Source organism: Trypanosoma conorhini (genome assembly GCF_003719485.1).
Source record: "Trypanosoma conorhini strain 025E chromosome Unknown Tco_14.4_contig_00067, whole genome shotgun sequence".
NCBI classification, from domain to species: Eukaryota; Euglenozoa; class Kinetoplastea; order Trypanosomatida; family Trypanosomatidae; genus Trypanosoma; species Trypanosoma conorhini.
Window position 1 is genome coordinate 1 of NW_021704154.1, and position 18,520 is coordinate 18,520.

The 18,520-nt window shown below is 60.5% G+C and overlaps 8 protein-coding genes across 8 annotated transcripts, besides 19 other annotated features; all 8 read right to left on the minus strand.

Moving 5' to 3' along the window:
• The first annotated feature begins 14 nt into the window (after positions 1–14).
• Positions 15–44: a microsatellite.
• Positions 45–222: 178 nt separating this feature from the next.
• Positions 223–249: a microsatellite.
• An 83-nt stretch (positions 250–332) lies between these two features.
• On the minus strand, positions 333–1,907 carry Tco025E_01866 (uncharacterized protein; the record flags this gene model as incomplete). The annotated part of the gene is made up of 1 exon (XM_029368802.1): positions 333–1,907. The coding sequence occupies one exon, from the start codon at positions 1,905–1,907 to the stop codon at positions 333–335; it is 1,575 nt and encodes a 524-aa protein (XP_029231067.1).
• Positions 1,908–1,947: 40 nt separating this feature from the next.
• Positions 1,948–1,971: a microsatellite.
• A 416-nt stretch (positions 1,972–2,387) lies between these two features.
• Positions 2,388–6,731, minus strand: Tco025E_01867 (adenosine monophosphate deaminase-like protein; the record flags this gene model as incomplete). Its single annotated transcript, XM_029368803.1, has 1 exon — positions 2,388–6,731. The coding sequence occupies one exon, from the start codon at positions 6,729–6,731 to the stop codon at positions 2,388–2,390; it is 4,344 nt and encodes a 1,447-aa protein (XP_029231068.1).
• A 276-nt stretch (positions 6,732–7,007) lies between these two features.
• Positions 7,008–7,045: a sequence feature (A-rich).
• Positions 7,044–7,068: a microsatellite.
• A 34-nt stretch (positions 7,069–7,102) lies between these two features.
• On the minus strand, positions 7,103–8,257 carry Tco025E_01868 (GPI transamidase component Tta1; the record flags this gene model as incomplete). Its single annotated transcript, XM_029368804.1, has 1 exon — positions 7,103–8,257. The coding sequence occupies one exon, from the start codon at positions 8,255–8,257 to the stop codon at positions 7,103–7,105; it is 1,155 nt and encodes a 384-aa protein (XP_029231069.1).
• Positions 8,258–8,518: 261 nt separating this feature from the next.
• Positions 8,519–8,543: a microsatellite.
• Positions 8,544–8,615: 72 nt separating this feature from the next.
• Positions 8,616–8,640: a microsatellite.
• Positions 8,641–8,682: 42 nt separating this feature from the next.
• Positions 8,683–8,706: a microsatellite.
• Positions 8,707–8,916: 210 nt separating this feature from the next.
• Positions 8,917–8,960: a microsatellite.
• A 232-nt stretch (positions 8,961–9,192) lies between these two features.
• Positions 9,193–11,064, minus strand: Tco025E_01869 (uncharacterized protein; the record flags this gene model as incomplete). Its single annotated transcript, XM_029368805.1, has 1 exon — positions 9,193–11,064. One exon carries the CDS (start codon positions 11,062–11,064, stop codon positions 9,193–9,195), a length of 1,872 nt encoding a protein of 623 aa, XP_029231070.1.
• Positions 11,065–11,136: 72 nt separating this feature from the next.
• Positions 11,137–11,160: a microsatellite.
• A 110-nt stretch (positions 11,161–11,270) lies between these two features.
• Positions 11,271–11,307: a microsatellite.
• A 298-nt stretch (positions 11,308–11,605) lies between these two features.
• Positions 11,606–12,652, minus strand: Tco025E_01870 (uncharacterized protein; the record flags this gene model as incomplete). Its single annotated transcript, XM_029368806.1, has 1 exon — positions 11,606–12,652. The coding sequence occupies one exon, from the start codon at positions 12,650–12,652 to the stop codon at positions 11,606–11,608; it is 1,047 nt and encodes a 348-aa protein (XP_029231071.1).
• A 56-nt stretch (positions 12,653–12,708) lies between these two features.
• Positions 12,709–12,766: a microsatellite.
• Positions 12,767–12,959: 193 nt separating this feature from the next.
• Positions 12,960–12,988: a sequence feature (A-rich).
• Positions 12,989–13,105: 117 nt separating this feature from the next.
• Positions 13,106–13,189: a microsatellite.
• A 39-nt stretch (positions 13,190–13,228) lies between these two features.
• Positions 13,229–13,555, minus strand: Tco025E_01871 (uncharacterized protein; the record flags this gene model as incomplete). The annotated part of the gene is made up of 1 exon (XM_029368807.1): positions 13,229–13,555. The coding sequence occupies one exon, from the start codon at positions 13,553–13,555 to the stop codon at positions 13,229–13,231; it is 327 nt and encodes a 108-aa protein (XP_029231072.1).
• A 123-nt stretch (positions 13,556–13,678) lies between these two features.
• Positions 13,679–13,707: a microsatellite.
• A 158-nt stretch (positions 13,708–13,865) lies between these two features.
• Positions 13,866–13,899: a sequence feature (A-rich).
• Positions 13,900–14,045: 146 nt separating this feature from the next.
• Positions 14,046–15,275, minus strand: Tco025E_01872 (uncharacterized protein; the record flags this gene model as incomplete). The annotated part of the gene is made up of 1 exon (XM_029368808.1): positions 14,046–15,275. The coding sequence occupies one exon, from the start codon at positions 15,273–15,275 to the stop codon at positions 14,046–14,048; it is 1,230 nt and encodes a 409-aa protein (XP_029231073.1).
• Positions 15,276–15,896: 621 nt separating this feature from the next.
• Positions 15,897–15,935: a microsatellite.
• Positions 15,936–16,009: 74 nt separating this feature from the next.
• On the minus strand, positions 16,010–18,124 carry Tco025E_01873 (dentin sialophosphoprotein precursor; the record flags this gene model as incomplete). Its single annotated transcript, XM_029368809.1, has 1 exon — positions 16,010–18,124. One exon carries the CDS (start codon positions 18,122–18,124, stop codon positions 16,010–16,012), a length of 2,115 nt encoding a protein of 704 aa, XP_029231074.1.
• Positions 18,125–18,201: 77 nt separating this feature from the next.
• Positions 18,202–18,223: a microsatellite.
• A 171-nt stretch (positions 18,224–18,394) lies between these two features.
• Positions 18,395–18,424: a microsatellite.
• Positions 18,425–18,520: the final 96 nt, after the last annotated feature.

Consider the following 18,520-nt stretch of genomic DNA (forward strand, 5'->3'; position numbering starts at 1 on the left):
ACCAAGATAAAACAATATATGTATAAATGTGTATATATACATATCAAGCAAAAAGAGAAAAGGGAGGTGCAGTTTCGCGGCGACTATGTGGCATGAGAAATGCGGTCAAAGGCAAACAAAAACAAGAAGAAAAATGGTCAGCATTAGACCGTATCACACCTCGCTCTCTCTCTCTCGCACACACACACAGAGACTCACTCACGCCCATAGGCAGAGATGAGCAGATAGATAGATAGATAGATAGATAGACATATATATATATATACATGACTCGAAGAAAAGAGCATATTAAGAAGAGTCAGTCCGTTTATCATATTCAAATAGAAAACGCGTCAGGCCTCCAACTCTGTGATGAAGCAGCTCCCCACTGGGTTTGTCGTGGTGGTTACGTCCTGAAGGCTTCCAGGAAAAGATGCGGTGTCGGAACTCTCCACAACCTTCCTGAGGCCTTGCACCTTTTTCTGACGCATTGTGGCTCGAAGTTCTTCAACTTGTCCCATCATACGATCTGCGCGCAGCCCGGAGAGCCGGGCTCGCGCCTTCAGTCGTCGCTCCCGATCCTGTAGGATTGCGACAGTCTGCTCAAGCCTTCGCCGCTCGGCTTCATGCAGTCGGGTCGAGACGCGAGAATTTGGGGCGCCGCTGGTCGATCTCTCACGAGATTCCGCAGCAGCCGCATGCACCGCCTGCCTGAGCGCTGCGCGCTCCAGCTGCAGTGTGTCGCGCTGGTGGAGAAGGCTGGCCATCGACATCGGCTCCCCACCAACACAGTCCCCCGGATCGGAGGCCGCATCGCCATGCAAGCCGTTTTTTGCCTCCAAGGACTGAGCGCTGTCGACACGCCTCATCGCCAGCTGCGCTATACGCCGCAGCTCCCTACTTTTCTTCTCCTCTCGCCCCACTTCCAGCTGCAGATCGGCGAACGACCGCATCTTCTCTTTAAGCGAAACCTGGCGCATTTTGACGGCCTCCAGAGCACCATCGGCCTCGTTCACCTGACTCTTTAGCTGCTCCATCTTTTTCGCCACCGCAACGCACCGCTGCGACGCGCTCGTCTCCATCACGCAGGCGGCCTCCCACTCCATTAGCTGACGCGGAGGAACGACTGCCGGGTCACTGGCGGGGCTCACGCTAGAAGTCTCTTGGGAAGAGGAACGACAGCTGCTCATCAAATTTACGCTTCCCGAGGGATGGACTATGGCCCCACCGCCGTAGACGTTGCCGTTTCGCGGGTGGGCGTCCGGGGCCAAATTGATGACGCCACTATTAGATTGACATCGCACAACAGGGAGGACGATGCCGTTCCCACCGCACTGCTGGGAGGCGTGTGCGAGACTATGGAAGAAGGCCCCGCCGGGGCTATGCGGGAGGTGCTCAGACATTTTGCGTGGCGGCGTCACAGCTCTCGAACCAACACCTCCCGCACTCTGCACCGGCCGCAGAGCCTTTGGCAAAGGAGCTGAAGCCGTCTGCTCCCGAGCAACAAGGCGCGACCTGCGTGACGTCCCCGCGGAAGCGTGGCATGAACGACGCGGGGCGCTTCCCGACGCAGCACTAGAGGAGTGCCTGCTGCCGGGTCTTCCTCGCGCCACAGTCGGCCTCACAGGGAAAAAGTACGGTGAATACATCTGCAGCAACTGGCGGTTTTCCTCCTTAACCCGCAATGCCGATGCGCCAGAGCGCGGGCCCGCAGCCCGGCCCCTCTCACGACTCTCATCAGGGTACGTGTGAGAGGGGTGCCAGCCGTATAATCGCGCCCTTCCCAGGCCCGCCCCCGTGTTAGACCCGGCAGAGCGCAACTCCTGCCTGTTAGGCAAAGGAGAACGGTTCCCCCCATTGCCGTGCATCCCCGGCCTCCTGTCGTTCACGGGCCACCCGGTAAGTAAGTCATCCATGGCCGCCTTCATTACCGTTGCCGCCTAATTCCTTTGCGAGCCTGCCTTTGTGTGTATGAATGTATGAATGAATGAAAGGGCCGCGGAACAAGCCACGTGCCTAAAATGAAAAAAAAAGGGGTGGCAGCAACCAAGGAAGAAATTGCCCAGTTGCGCTCGTGGCCCTTGCACTCACCGTCACAGCGGGACGCAGAAAAAATGCATTGATCTTCTTTCCGCCCATTCCCTCCCCTCAGTCGCAATGGCCTCCGCTCCTCTTCGCGGGCGAAAAAGATGAAGAGTAAGGGGCAGCTGTGCCATTTTATGGCACGCACGAAGGAAATGGGTCTAGTTTCGCCGTTTTTGCTTTCACTTCCCCCCCCTTTCTCTCTCTCTCTCACTTCATCAATTTCTCTGTTTACATCCACAGGGAAGCAAAATGATCTTCCGCCCGATCGGCATGCATGGGGTGGGTATGCCGGCACTACAAAGAGGCGCAGTGACTACGCTCCTTTAGGCAGACTCCTTGACGTGATTCTCACGGACGCCGCCCCCGCCGCCGCCGCTGCCGCTGCCGTCGTCGTTTGTCTTGCCGGCTGCGACGCCGTTTGCGCTTTGTGAGGCGGGGCGGTTGGTGAGGTTCCCCATCACAACAAGGCCCTCCGTTGCTAGTTTCGCTCGGATCCGGTTGAAGGCCTCCACAATGCCCCGGTTTTCGCTCCCCAACTGCGTGGTGAGGAACTGCATGCGCTGCATGTCGCGCTCCAGCGCCTCCAAGTCTGCCTTGAGCCGCACTACCCGGGCCGCTGGGCTGCGTGTCTCCTCCCGCCCCTCGTCCTCGTCCGCCACGGCCGGCAGCACCACTTTGGTCTGCATGACCTCCTCGTAGACGGCAATTTCCTCCTCGAGCAGGCGCATCGCCCGCGGCATCTGCCGTCCCCCCGAGAGCTGCCCTGAGAGAAAGTCCAGCTCCGAGTGGTACGCCTCGTAGCGATATGCGACACGGATGTCCGAGACACGACTCTTCCGCACATCGTTGCCGAGTGCCGAGTTCAGGTGGTACAACCTTCCGAGGGCGTTTTCCTTCCAGGTAGGCGGAAACCCACTTTTTTTCACGCTATTCCGCGCAATCTCAGAGAGGTCATTGAATTCAAACTGCCAAATTTTGGCCGCGATGGAATACTCCTCAATCAGCGGCTCCCGCGTGAAGTGAAAGTAGAGCGGCTCATTGGTCGCAAGGCTGACGTTAAGGCCGCGGCGAAAGAAGAGCGGAAACGGGTTTGAGAGGTAGGCGGAGGCGGCCGCGGTGTTACTCAGCGGCGACATTGCCACCCCCAGTTGCGTTATATAATACATGTACTCGAGAACCGGGTTTTGGCTGAGAGTGACGCCGTGGTTGATGCCGTTGGCGAGCAGAAATCCACCGATGAGGTGCTCCACCCCGCCCAGCTCGCCGCACTGCGGTCGAAACGAAAAGGTTCCCAGGCCGCGGGAGGCGCGAAACTCGTTCAGGGTGGTGATGTTCGCCCAGTAGTAGTAGAGGTAGAGGTTGTACGGCGGGTTAAGGTCGCTGTCCCAGTCGTGCGGGTAGGTGGCGGTGAGTGGGAGGTCCATCTTGGACTCATCCCCCACGCAGTCCATCCCCGACACGTGCGTGAGGAAGTAGTGGAGTTTGGTGTCCTGGGCCGGGTGCAGGCTGATCTCCCACAGCGGCTGGAACAGGTTATCTATGTACTCGCCAAAGTTGCGCACCACACCCTCCTGTCGGAGGCGGCGGTACTGGCGCGGCAAATTAATCATCCACCGATTCTGCGGACTTGCCATGCCGTAGCGGTCGAACCACTGCGCCAACTTCCACCACTCATCCTTCGCAGCCCCCTTAATCACCAGCCGATTCTCGGAAAAGCTGAAGGCGTCCTCCTGGTACAACTCCAGGGTGCGCTTGGTCAGCTCCGCAAAGTAGCGTCCCTTCATGAGGTTGTCCACCTCCAAAAACGTGTTGCGAATGTGCGGATTGGAGCTGATGAGGTGGTTCAGCTCATCGACGGTAATGCGGGTGGCGTTGATCTGGCAGCGCTCCAGCATCTGCCGCAGGGTGACGGGCTGGTCGTCCTCCTCAAAGACCACGTCATGGCCGTGGTGGAGCGCCTTTTCAACGAAAAACTCCAGCAATGTGCGGGCGTTCATGCCGGCCGCGGTCTGTACATTCGTGTCGACCTTGTGCGCCGTGAAAAAGTCGCGGCTGTTCCACTCCTTCTCCTCCTTCCTCCCTGCCTCCTTGGAAATGTTCAGCGAAAGATGCAGCAGGAACTTCCGCTCAAGCAGCTGAAGTCGCTGGTCGGCAAGGACCTGCAGATTGCGGTGGCTCATGACCGCCTCTCGCACGGCCGCCACGTCACGGATAAACTCCCGCACCGGCGGAATAAACATCGGCCACGGCGGCGGCTTGCCGATGCGGGAGAGCAGAAACACGCCGTAGTAGTTGTTGTACTCCCACTTGGACTCGTCAAACTTGGAGTCGTTAAAGACGTCCTCCACCTTCACATCGATGTCGATGACGTGGGATTTGACGTACTTCGTGCGCAGGGAGATGACGTCGCGCAGCAGCTCCACGGCGTCGGTGGCGGAGGCCTGGATTTTGCCCCCAACGATGTCAATGCGCGGGTACACCACTCGCCAATCCGTGTAGTTGAGGCGCAAACCCCCGCGCGAGTGGTGCGACTCCTCTGCCGACATTCGGGCCGGGTTTCGCATGGATAGAAAAGAGAGCGACACCGGCTGCTCGCCTTTTTTGCAGACCTGCGAGAGAACTAGGTTCAGTACCGTCTCCTCGTGGACGAGGCACTCGCTGCGAAACTCCAGACGGGCGTCACAGACGCCGGAGCGCCGGATGTCGTTCCCCCGGTTCACGGCCACCTGAAACTCGTCCCCCAGCCACCGCCGCTTCATCTCCAGCGGGAAGTTGCTGTTGAGCACGCTGTTGCGTGCGAGCTCACAGACGTCCATCGGCAGCAGGGAGTGCAGCTTCATCAAGGTGGCGTACTCCTCCACCAGCGGGGTGGCGGAGTGGTGAAAGTACAGCGGGTCGGAGGTGGTCACGGACACCAGCAGCCCCTGCGACAGGTACCGCACAAGGGGGTGGTCGAAGTAGGACATACGGAGCGTGTTGTCCCGCAGCGGCGACATGACGACCCCGATGCGGCAGTACATAAAGAGATACTGCATAATCCAGCTCTTTTCCAGCGAGGTGGCGTGGTACACCACATCCGCCAGGAGAAAGCTCGACACCAACTGATCGTACGCCGGCGCCACCTCAAAGACGGAGGGAGAAAAATTTAAGGTGTTCAGGCCGAGACGCGTGCGGAGGGCGTTAAGTGTGGCCAGATTCGCCCAAATGTAATAAAAGAAGTAGTGGTCGTTCACCGCGTCGCCGTACTTGATGTCGTCGGGGTCTACAGCCTGGGACAGGAAGTTTTCAGTGTGAAAAACGCGCTTAGGGCGAATGCTGATCGCGCCCGTTTTGCGCAGCAGGGCGGCCACGTCCGCCCAGGCGACGTCCATGGGGTAAAGCGTCGCCATGAACATGGGATAAAAGATGTGGCGCAACTGGTCACCGAGGGTGACGCATGTGACGGGCTGCTCATTGGGTCCACGCAGCGGTGCGGAGCGTGGAATGCACAGCGTCCACATGTTCAGCTCGAACGAGTTAAAGCCCTGCCGCCGCACCCATGCCGCAAGCTTTTGCAGTTCCTCGGCGTTTTGGCCGTAGAGCGGGAAGAGTATCTCGGTCGCCACCACCTGCCGGTCTTTGAACTCCCGCTTCTCCAGCTCGGGACGGATGAGGGCGCCGAAGAGGTCGCCGTCTTTGGGCCCAGTTGTGGAGAATATTGCCTGCAGCAGGTGGGCGCCAAAGTTCCCGGAGGGATTGAGGTTTGTGTCTAGCACGTTGAACTGCTGAAACTTGTTTCTCTGCGGCAGCGGCTGCAGCCCAAGTCCCTGCCCGGTGATCTCACTTGGGTCCCGCACCCCACAGCTTTCCAAGTACTCCATGAGGTGGACAAGCCTGCCCCGCTCGTCGTGGAAGAGCGGCGTCCGCGGCTGCTCCACCGCCGTTGTAATGATAAAGTCCAGCAGCGTCGGGACCGTCACGGAGGTCGGCAGGTGCACGGCGTTGTCGACGCGCGCACAGATGGCGTACACTCCGCCCCCGAGCATGTCCTTGTTGTAGCTCAGCTCCACCCCGCCATTCAAGAGAAAGTACAGCTGCGACTTCTCAGCAATTGTGGTGAGCCGCGTCCTCGCGGTGGAAAGACAGGGGCCCGACTCAATGGCGCTGAAAACCGCCTTGACGTCACGCACGTACGTCTCCCATGGCACTATCTCCGTCTTCATCCCGGTAAACCGGTACACGCCGGCGTCGAACTTCAGCACACACCCATCCCCACTTTGCTGGCCCTGCAGCTGCGTGAAAAGGTCCAGCGCATCCGACTCAAAGGAAACCTCCAGTTCGCCCTTGTCGCAGCCCTTGTACGCCTGCCGCGAGGATATGATGGCTGCTATCATCCCTGCGCACTTGAGGAAGTCTCTGTCGCCGTCGTCGCCGTCAATGCTCACCTTGTAGACCTTCTTGTAGGTGGACCTGGGGCCGTCGCCGCCGCCGTCATTCTTGTTGTTGGCAGCCGTGCTGGAGGTGGCCGGGGTGGCGCTGTGATTGTTGGCGTTGGTGTTGCTGCTGCGGCCGTACAGGCGGGCGCGTGACAGCTGGCGCGTGATGATGTCGCCGTCAGCCTCCTCCGCCGCGGCGGGGGGCTGGCGGTTGGCCTCCGCCCCGGTCGGCGTGGGGGCGCCGTTGGGCATGCAGGAAGCAAACCAAGAAAGCCACCGGAGGGGGAGAGCAAACTAAAGAAGGGGCGCGCGGGGCCGCTGCGCACGAACAGGGGACCCCACAAGGAAGAAAAGAAGCGGCAAAATACTTGAGGCGCACCTCACTCGGGTAGCGCACGCACGTTTGCCCACGCACAAACAGCGGCCGCGCCCCAGGGGGCGTAGGCAGGGCAAAAAACTGCGCGTGCAGACCGAGACACCGGGGGAGGGACTTTCTCCGGAGAGGTCAAGCACAGAACCATGGAGGAGAGAAAGAAGCAAAAGTCAAAAAAGAAAAAAAAACAAAGGAGAGGAGGGAGAGGGAGCAGAGTGTCCCGGTTCCCTCCCCATTGGTGTTCCTCCGGTCAGTCGCTCTTCAGGTTGGATGTTGCTTGCTTTTTTGCGGCATCGCGCCGCCGCCTCCGGGCCGCGACGGTCAGGCGCACTCCGAGCACCGCCACCACCACCATGGGCAGCAGGATCGAGGAGTGAATCACCAGCGCCTGATCCCACGGAATGTACAGTTGGGGCAGGAGCAGTGGGTGAAACTGCAGGTCGTCGGCGGCCCGTGCAAAATGTATAAACTCCCCGGCGTGAATCAACGCCCGCAGCCGACGGACCGTCTCAGCCACGTCTAACGGCGCTGGCATGTCGGGGTGGGTCGCGACGGAGCGCTCCAGCTGGCGCAGGGCGCGCAGGGCGTAGGTGCAGCTGTGCGCCTCACGCTCCTTCGCCCACCGCCGCACCGCGGCCACGTCGCGAAAGCTGTCGAGCTTCAGCCAACGGGACATCAACGTCGCAACGGCGGCTGGAACTTCCCGCGACAACCACGCCGAGGTGGCGTTTTCTGGAATGGTGCAATACGCCCGCCCCGCATCAAAGAAGCGGCACTCCACGTGTGAATTACTGGCAGCCGAGCTCGCTCGGCAAAAGAAACTTATACCGTACATCACCACCTCCCCACGCAAATCCGCTATGCTGACGTGTTGGGCAACCCCCAAGCCAAGCTGTTGGGCCGCCGCGGCAGTGCCGAGAGCGGCAGTGCCGTTCCGCCTACCGCCGTCCCGCAACCGTTTTGTGGTCACGCGCACTATGCGTTGAATTAAACGCGGCCCCGACACCGCGGCGGCAGCGTTGGATGAGCCCCGATGAATTGCCGCCTCAATGCGGTCGAGTGCGTCGTGCACCGGCAGCGACCAAGGCTCGCGCTCGACCCACACCGCCACGCCAAACTGCGAGGGCACAGGGTGCAGCAGCGGCTCCGTCACGGGGCGCTCAAAGACGTCGCCCAACGAGCGGCACCGCGTCTCCATCGAAGTGATTAGCTCCGGCAGGGACAACTCGGTGCGGTCCTCGCAAAGTGCCTTGTAGTGCAGGCAGAGGGTCACAAGCACGGCACCAAAGCACGCCACTGTCCAGGGCGCTTCCACGCGCGGACTCCAGCCTCCTTCATCCCTCCTGTTTCCCCCCGCTTCTTCCCTCCCCGCCTCCGTGCCTCCTGCCGGCTTTCTTCCCTGCATACCCCGCGTATGTCGCCTTGCTTGTGTTTATTTACTTCCCACAGACACACACGCACACAAACCCGCGCTCCACTGCCGGCAGTCACGCAGCAAACACGGAGGAAGACAAACGTGGAGAGGATTAACAAAAGAGAAAAGGAAGGGAAGAGCAAAGAAGTATTTATGTGTATATTTCCTACACTTCCCCTTCAAGCGCCACCCCCGATGCAAAGAACATCCCCTCCGCACAGAGGGAGGGACAGAAAAGGGGCTGATGCACACGTTTGTGTGTGTGTGTGTGTGTCTGGAGACACGCATCGAATGTGTTGATTTTCTTCACACGTTGAAGACGTCATCGCTCTCACGTCTTGGAGGCATCGGTGGGTGGGGTGGGGGGGGAGGGGGAAGCAGTCATGCGGGTGGTCGATAAAAAAGTAAAATAAAACATATATATATATATATTTATGTATTTGGCGGCAGTAACGTACGAAAAATAAATCAACAAAATAAAAAAAAGAGGTGGTAAACGAAAACAGAGACGCCTTGCATTGCCGCCGTGGTGTCCGTAAGGGAGAAGATGATGACGAGAAAGCCAAATCCGTACAGAACAAACGCTTCGTACGTAAACTGGTGCACATGTAGATATCGTTGACACCAGGTGATGTGGGCAATGTTTTTTTTAAAAAAATGATAATAATGATAACAATAACAACAATAATAATAAGCAATCCAGCAGTGGCATAAACAACAACACAAGTGTTCTGCCCCTTCCTTTATGTTCCTCCTTCCCCCCCCTCGCCGCCGCCGTGTGCGCATGCGGGGTGGAGATAGAAATATTACGCCTGCTTCTCTCTGGTATTGTACTTCAGTTCAGTGGAGGCTTTGTTGTTGTTGTGGTCGTTTACGCTTGCCGCCGCCTTGTGGTTTTGCCTGAGTGCCCTGCTTTGGGCCCTGGCTCAGGTCGTGGCCCTCGCCCGCGCTGCCGCCTCCGACCACTGGGAGAGGACGCCCTGAATCTCCGACGAGAGGGCGGCGATGTAACCGCCTTCCGACTCCGCGACATCAAACACGCGTCCGACCGTCGCCTCGCCGCTGCTGTCATCCCGCTTCGCCCCAGTGGCGTCACGCCGCGCCCTCTCCCCGTTGCCGCCGCTACGGCGAGGAGGGGCCTCCTGCTGGGGCCGCGGGCGGTGGCGGAGGAGGTCGCGCTGAGGAGTGCCGCTGCCATCGCCACGGCGGGGAACCCCGTCATCGTCCTCGTCGTCGTCCTCCCCGCTCCCCAGTGGGTGGCGGCGTGGTTGAGGCGGGGATGCATCCGGCGACCCGGGGGCAAATGTGATCTGGCCGTAGCCCCTCTGCAGCGCCATCGCCTGGCTGGTGCGGGAAATGCTCGGACGAAAGGTGCACTCCGAGGCCTCTGCCAGCCGCAAACTGCGCTGGAGCGCGGCCAGTCGCCACAGCCGCTCAGCTTCTTTGCGCTGCAGTCGTGAGCAGAAAATGTCGGGGTTGAACCGAACGCTGCTGCGCCGCCGCTCCTGCGAGTCTGCCTCCGTCTCCCCAGACCCCTGCTTCCTCGTAGCGCGCTCCGGCAGCTCACCCCTCGCGCGAGCGATGGCACGCTCCATGATGATCTTGCTGCTTTGCGGGTTTGTCGCCGGTCGAAATGTAAACTCCTCCCGATTGCTCATAGCCTCCAGCGCACGCAGCTCCCGGCGACGACGGTACTCCTCGCTCATGGCATGGAGTTCGTCGAAGACGCTGCCGCTGGGATCCCGGTGGGCGGAAGCAGTGTGGCCACTGCGGCTCGAGCGGCGTTGAGTGCTGCTGCCCCAGCTGCTGCTGCTGCTTCTCCTCCCCCTCCTGTGGGAAGCCCCGCTGCTTTGGCTCCCACTCGCCCAATATTCGGACTCATTTGTGACGGGGCAGTACAGTTCCCGGGACTCTTTCTCCAGCTGCGTCATCGTCACAACGCGCTGCGACCTCGCCCGCACAGCAGCCTCCTCGTAGAGTCGCTCAAAAACGGCGTCGTCACGAAGGGGTGCACTGTGCACGGAGGACGCATCCGCGTGGGTTTTAGACTTACACGGCGTCAGCTCCCGGTCCTGCTCCTGCAGCCTCTTCATGTACGCCCGAAAGCGCTCACGCCATCCTTTTATGGGGCCCTTGTACTGGCGTTCCTTTTCCAAGTATGCAATGATGCGGAGACTGTGCTTCCGCGGCATGTCCTCAAAGAGGCTCAAGCGCTCCTCGCTCAACACCTTTTCCTTCTTTTTCCCAAATTGCATGGCACTCATCTTCCTGTGCTCCTCTTGGCTCAGCAGGAACTCCCTAAAGTTCGCGTACTTCCCCAACTGCTTGGCGTAGCTTGACACATCGGGGGAAAAGGTGCACTCCTTCGCGTCGGATTCGGCGGCCTCGGCTTCGCTGCCGGTCGCCGCCTTGGCGCGTTCAAGCCGCGCCTTTGCCTCCTCGTAAAGGCGGTTGAATACGGCAAGCTCCTCAGCCTCCTCCTCGCCCTCCTCGCCGTTCATCACAAGAACGTAGCTGGGTGTTTCAATCACGGAAACGTCGGGGTTGAAGCGCGGCTTCAGGTCGGTGCTGCGCTCCCGTCCACTCCTTCCCTTCATGGCGGAATGCATCGGGGTGGTTGGGCCCTGTGCCTCACCCCGCGCCGCACCCTCTTCCCCCGGCTGCTGGCCCTCCTTTTGCGGCAGCACGGCCGTGTCCTCCGTGGGGCTGTCACCTGTTGCCGCTGCGGGGGAGCTTGGCAGCGGCGCGCCTCCCTCCGCCGCCGTCGCCCCCGCCGTGGGGGAAGCCGGCGACCTCATGCTGCACAGTCCACGCCCCCGATGACGCTGGCGCTCCTGCGAGGGGTACTATTGAGCATGCATGCACGCAGTTGTGTGTGTGCGCGTGTTTGTGTGGTAGGAAAAGAACACAATGCGAAAGGGATGGGAGGGGCAGGGAAGAGGAGACGTGCTGCCTGTGCAGACAGAGAAGTGCAAGCAAAGTGACAAACGGCGGGAAGAATCCAACACAAACACGCACACGCACACACACACACACACACAAGGAAACACGAAAGAAAGTCTGTGGGATACCTTTAGGATAAACGCCGCAGCACCCGATGCAGGTCGGGAAATCCATCATCGCAGCCCAGCTGCGACAGGCTTAACGTGTCCACGTGTTTCGGGAGTACAGATGTACGTTCCATGCACGTGTGGGCGAATGCATGTATGCAAGTGGTTGTGGGTGCGTGTTTTCTTTTTCCCCCTCCCACTCCCCTTCTTTTTTTTCCATGGATTTACTACTTCATTAAACAGGAGGACCGCCGCCTCCTTGCCCATCCCGCTCCATTGCTCAATCGCCTCATTTCGCGTACGGCATGGACCGCAGTGGTCTCGTCACGTGGTGGCGCGCCTTCATCATCCCCCGCCCCAACGCGGCGGCGTCTGCGGGCGCCGTCGTGGGTAAAGCAGTCGCCGCATCCGTTGTGCGCCAGAAGGCCACAAGACTGTCTTCACCGCCCGTAATGAGGCGGTCCCCGACGCCAACGGCGATGCGGCAGATATCCTTGTGCACAGGCGCCAGTTGCACCACGTCGCGCGTGGCCCAATTCATGAGGGAGAGCGCCCCGGCGTTTCCCTCCTCGTCTCGCACGCCGCGCACGAGTTGGACCTGCCCATTGAGCACGCACATGTCCACAAGGTACGTGGCGTCGTCAGGACGCGGGTAACGCGCCTCCCGCTCCTGCAGGTCAAAGGGGCAGAGGTAGGCGTTCTCGCAGGAGCCAACGAGTCCCAAGGCGCCGAGCTCGGGAAACGCCGTCATCTTCGTCACGACCTCTCCGCAGGAGATCGCCTGCAGCAGCATGTCGTTCTCCTTCACCGCGGCGGAGGAATCGATGAAGTTGATCATCTGGTCCTCCCCCGCCGAGCAGTACACCGTGTCGTCGAGAAAGCGGAGCCGCGTGATTTCGTCCAGGTGCATGTTTGCTACAACGTGCGTCGTCTGCCACTTGCGCGTGTCCACGATGTGGGTGTCGCCGTTCACGGCAACGCCGAGAAACTGGCCGTTGGGGGTCACCCCGACGGTGCCGCCCGTCGCCCCGGCCCCGCAGAACTCGCTCAGGAAGTGCGCGGGCGTCCGCTGCCGCAGGTCCGAAATCATCACCCCCGTGTCCTCCTGCGCGGAGTACAGCAGCGTCGGCTGCGCCGCGGACGACGTCACGTCCTTGATGGCGCAGGTGTGCCCCAGCAGCGTCGAGAGAAAACTCGCGGCGTGGGTGTCGTAGCAGCGGATTGAGTGGTCGGAGAGGGAAAGGCAGAGGGAGGAGCCGCCGTCGCAGACGCAGCCGTCGAGGACGTAGGCGCCCACGTCCTCGTGGGAGGCCCTGACGGTGTGGAGGGGCTGCATCCCCCGCGCCAGCAGCCGGCAGCTAGAAGCAGAGCGGCCGGTGCCGCCTTCCCCTCTGTGTCTGTGTGTGTGTGTGTGTGTGGGTGGGTGGGGGTGGGGGTGCGTGTGCGTGTGGGCAGAAGTATCCCCCTCCCGGAGGCGGAGGCGCAGGGAGGAAACCGCCAGAAATCAAAAACAAAACAAAAAAAGAGGTGAGGGAGGGAAAGGCAGAGAAATAGACGTGAGCGCCCGCAACGAGGAAGCAGAGAGTGCAACGTTCGCCGCCTTGCAACAGGCATAAAAGAGAGCAAACAACACCGTCAGAGAGAACAAAATCAAAAAAAGACAAAAAAAAAAGGAGGGACGCAACTCAATCACATCTTGGCAACACACAAGGAACGGCGCGTGTGTGGGCGCGGTCACGTGCGGCTGCCAAATTCGCTCTAGATATGCTACACACTCTCACACACACACCCTCTCCGCTTCTCTACTCTTCTCTCCTCCATCGGTGTACTCCCTACTGCACCTCTTCCCCTTCCCTCCCCTCCTTCCCTCGCCCTAGTTACCCCCTGCCCGCTTTGGCACCGTCCACCGGTGCTAAATATTGAACTCATCTAAACATGACTGAAGCAGCGCCAACTTCGTCTGGCAGAAGTCAACGTTGTTGTCGTGCTGCTCCAAGCACTCGTGCACGTGCCGGCTAAACACCTTGCAGGGGTGTGCGCTGCCCCACGAGAGTTCCGGCTCCGGCTCGTTGGCGCCGAAGAACGGTGTCAGCCACGAGCGCCTGAACTCTTTAAACGCCACAGTCTTCTTTGAATCGCCAATGTCTGACACGTGAGTGTGGGCGCGCGTGTGCCGTTCCGGGTTTTCGCCTGGAACGGCAGCGCCACTATGCGCGGGCGCCGACTCGCTGGTCGTCATGGCGTCCTTTCCACGATTCTAATGCAACCTACAGAAAAAAGAGGAAGAGAGGCGCACGCCCTCACCCGACCTGCACAGTACACGCGGCCAGAGGCTACCAATACGCAAACGCACCCAGTGCAAAGTGAGCGAGAGAGAAAGAGAGAGAAGAGCTGTGGATACTCATACAGGAAAAAAAAAACATGCATGCACGCCCAAGGCATGTGAAGAGGGCTTCTCGTGGGGGAACGGAAGCAAAATGAAGAGCAAAATGGGAAAGAAAGAAAAAAAAACCCCACAGGGTCGTTCAAGAAGAAGGAGGAAGAGCAGCAAAACAAATTGAAAAAAAGAAAAAGAAAAAAAAAGGGTGGAAATGAAGACTCCCATCAGCTATCCCCCAAGCATGTGTAAAAGAAGAAAAATACCCCCCCCCTCATTCCCCACCAGCGGCTTCGTCTGGCACAAACGCCAGAGCCCGCTGTCATTGGCTAACCAAAGCCAGGGGGGAATGTTAACTGGGAAGAGAATGACGACGCGGAGAAGGAATTCCTCGGGGAGGCAAAAATGGGTGAGCCCTCTTTTGGTTTGCTGCCGCGGCACTGGGGCAAGTAGTCATCTCCCCCGCAGCTGACTCACGCCGCCTCTCCGCTGCCGCCTCATCGGGGCTGTGTGTCCCCGGCGCGGCTGTGGCGGCTGCCCCAATGATCCTCTCCCGCCACGCGCCCGGGCTCCCCTCCAGAAGCGGAATCCCCTCAGCGGCATCGCGCACAATGTCGGGCGTCGCGAGCAGCATCGCAAAGAGGCCCTGCCTTGCCTTCATCAACAACTCACTGATCAGCCGCCGCTGGAGAACGTTCTCCTTCTGTATCACCTCCTCAGCCCACTGCAGGTGGGCCTGGGTGTAGTTCCCACTCGGCTTGGGCGGGGACCGTCGCCTCACGGTGGCGTGGACGTCGTGCGACCCGGACTGCGAACTTTGACGCCGCCACAGCGAAGGTCCCCCCTGCAGGACAGCTTGTGTCTCGTCGTATTCCCGGCAAATGAGTCCGCCGCCGCCGCCGTGTTTTAGCACGCCCCGCCCTCGCTTTGGGACTGGAGCGTAAGCCATGTGAGAGGAGAGCGGGTATTGCGACAGCCGCAGTCGAAGCACGCCTCCCAGCAGACTGGAGTCCAGGAGGCTGCAGTCATCTACAATGCGGTAGAGGTAGTTTTCGTCCCCGACAACAAATGGAAATGGGCGGGAGAGTTGTTCCCGCCAGTCAAAAATGGCCTCCACAATAGACAAAGTCACGAGATGATGCTTCTCAAGCGCCTCCATGAAGGCAGCAGGGGGCGGTGGCGGATACGGCAGCGCGGCGTTTGCCTGGTACAGCGCACAAATGCGCAGCATGCCCTCCACAAGCTCGTCGCGGCGTTGGCAAAGCTGCAGCACACGCACGGTGGCGTCACGGTGCCTCTCGAGATGCTGGCAGAGACCCGCGAGGAGGGAGCAGCGCCCCTCCAACTCGCGCCGCGGCCCGTCACTCCCTGCGTCCCCGCCGCATGCCGACAGCGACTCCCGCACGGGGGCCGCAAAGCATGCCTCGTAGAACCTCTTGTCAGCGGCAGGGATGCGGAGCTCCTTCACCGCGGCGTCGTAGGTCTCTAACAGGCGCTGCGGCTCCTGTAGACCGCCGCCGTCGACGAACGACAAGGTCTGCGACGGCAGCGTGGTGAGTTGACTCCTCGACGCCGCAGCCATCCCCCAACGCGCTTTCTGCCGGCCTCACACTACTCTCCACTGTCTCCGCACCGGCTGGCCCGCCTTTTTGGTCTATGCCTCAATGCCTTTGCGTTGCGGGGCCTCCGCCGCCAGTCGCGACACACACAACGAAGGGAAAAGAAGCTGTAAAATGAAAGGTAAAAAAAAAAAGACGCTGCTCTGCAGCTTCCTCTACATACTACACGCACGAGAAAGACGGGGTACATGAAATAAGGCAGGGGCGGGGAAGCCACTGAGAAGCCGCGGGCAGGCGCCATGGCGGCAGAGACACACGTACACAGACACAGGGCGCAGGAAAATGGGATGCTCACAAAGTAAGAAAAAGACACAAAAGGGGGGAAAAAAAAGTTAAGTGCAAGCGCCCATTGGCATGTGTAAAGCTGACCGAGTGACTGAATGAATGCAAGCGCCACGTGGTACAATAAAAAAAAAAAAGATAACCCACGACGCGATCAATGTGATGCAATTTTGTTGCTATTGCTGTTCTTATTACTATTGCAGCAGACTAGTGACTAGCTGCCTCGCGTCTTCTCAGGGAAGTGCATCCATGCCTGTCCCTCAAGCTTCACCTTCTCGTTTTTCGTCGACTGATATTTGCTCCACGCACCCACACACTCACAAGCACAAACTCACGCACGCCACTTCTATCTATCTAACGGCGCTTGTGTCTGTGCCTGGGCGGTTGTGGGTACGGTACCTAACCCGCCGCGCGATCACCTCTTCTGGCTTGCGCGCAGACTGCCACGGCTGCGGCTGGTGGCGCTGCCGATGCACACGCCTTGATGCTCTGGGAAATCGTGAATGCGAAAGGACATGTTGCAGCCCGGGCACGGCACAATGGACTCTTTCACGCTCCGGTAGCAAGCCTTGGCAAACGCGCTTTTCTCCGCATCCGAGGCCATGAACGCCGGAATGGGGAGTACAGGCACACTCATGATGAAACGCAGCGGATTAAGCCCGTAGCGGGCGTAAAGGGCCTCTGTGCGAGTCTTACAGAAGTCCAAGTGCAGACGATATGCGGAGAGTGACTGCGCCTCACCACAGTAGTAGCACGGAAGCACGCGGCGGGTCTGAACGAGAATTCCTTGCAGTACAGCAGCCACGGTAGCTATGCATGCGGCTTTGTCGTCGACCGTCAAGCCACTGCCACGCCCCGAAGATACACCGGCTGCCCCCCGCAGCGGCATCTCGTGTGCCGCAGTTTGCGCAAAACGCATCGGTTCCGTCATCCTTCCTTGGTCATCTGCCGCATGCACGTGTGGGTCCTCAGCCACGTCATCTGGGGGGCTCGCCGGTGCGGTGGGCTGCCGCTGCTGCTGCTGCTGCTGCTGCTGCTGCTGCTGCTGCGGCTGCACCACCGATTGGGCCGAAGCTTCCACGGCTCGCCTACACTCGGACACGTTTTCCTCCGCCTGACGACCAAAGCGCTTGAGCATCGGTGTCATTTCGGTGATGGAGTGAGAGGAGTCGGAGATCACAGAGGAGGGCAACTCCTCGTCGCCCACGGCCACCAGCTCTAGTGCCGGTGCCTGACGCCGTTGTGATTGCTGCGACGGTGGTGCGCTACCTTCTACGAATTTTCCAGAAGCAGTCCTCGTTTTGTGCACGGAAGAGGCCTCCGTATTCGGCCCCCGCTGCTGTTGCAGCAGGTGCTTGTCCTCCTCGGTCTCAATCTCCAGCGTGGTGGCGTCGGGGCAGTGCGGCGTCGCGGACACAGACGACGGTGAGGGCGAGACAAAAATATACGCGGGGCCACCGTGTTGACTCGTGGGAAACCTCTCCCCCACCGCCTTCGCGCCGTCATCGCCCTCGGCCTTCGTGTCGTGGGATGCGGGCTCCTGCTGCGGCACGGGGGGACTCACGCTGCCGGCGGCCGCGTCGGCGAACGGCTCCCTCGGCGACCGAAGCGGTGGGGTTGCGGTCAAGCGGAGTTCGCCCGCCCCTGCCGGCTCGTGGCGGCACGCAAGTTGTGTGGGGTGCAGGACCCGCGACGTCCCGTGCGGGGAGCGCGGCGGCGTCGAGTACGGCGACAGACTGCTGTCGGCGAGGCCACCTGATCCGCTCTGCCGCAGAAGACTCTGTCGCCGCCCCCGCGGGGTGTTTGGCGCGGAGTTTACTTTTGGGCGCTGCTTCGCTGCGGAGCTTACGGTGCTGCCCGTAAGCGCCCCCCGCGGCCGTGACCAACTGCAGGAATTCTTGCGGGGGCGCGAGGGCACGCTGGCCGCTGCAACTGTCGTCGTCGTCGTCGTCGTCGTCGATAAGGTGAGAGACACAGCGGCGGCGGCGGGGGACGCCGCCTTGGGGGTGTGCCTCTCCGACGCCGGCATCGCGTTCACGCTGCAGCGCGCGCTCAGGGCACTGCCGGCGGCCTGCGCCGCCCCCTCGAGCTCGGCGGGCGGCTGCCCGCCCTGCCGCCGCCGCCGCTCCACCATGAGCCGGTACTCCGCCATGACCGCCGCGCGCCGCCGGTGGGACTCCATCAGCTGCTGGTAGTCGACCCGGGCGGCGCTGTCACTGCTCTGCCTGTCCACGCTGTCGTCGTGCAGGCACGCCACCGCCGCCCCCAGCCCGTTCGCGGCGGAGAGCGCGCTCTGTTCGCCCGCGTCCAGCGACGGCGACGTCATCGAGTTCACGCCCCAAGGCGGAGTCACGCCCGATCGACACGCCAAACGGAGTCCGCCCCTTCCCCTCCCCTTCTGCTGAGGCCCGTCAAGCCCTGGCACTTCTACGCCGCCTGTCGCCGCCTCCCTGCGGCCCAGCCAGTGAGCAGCACGAACTAACAAAGACGGAGAGGTGGAACGGAGGAGAGGCTTCCACAAGACAGGCATGCAAAGAAAGGGCACACGAACATCACGCACGACACCCACCCACCCAGCACTGCGCAAGGGCCCCACCAGCACCACAGAGAAAGAAAGAAAGAAAGAAAGGCTTGGCTAAATGCATCCACGCCATCTGCCGTGGCCCTCACTCCGGACACCACGGCACTCACCTTTCACCACATCGACTACTCCCGCCCTCAGGCTCTTGCAAACGTGCACCGCTCGCTACTCATAAACTGCAGCTACTTCGTAAAGCTAAAAATAAAAAACAAAGATGTGACCCATCCCCCACCCACCCATCCAACCCCCTTTGCGTCGCGCCCCGCCGCCAGCAGCGCCGTTGCTACGCCTGCTACTGCTACCACGACTAGGACGACGCGCCCGCCGCAAGGCCATCGACCAGCC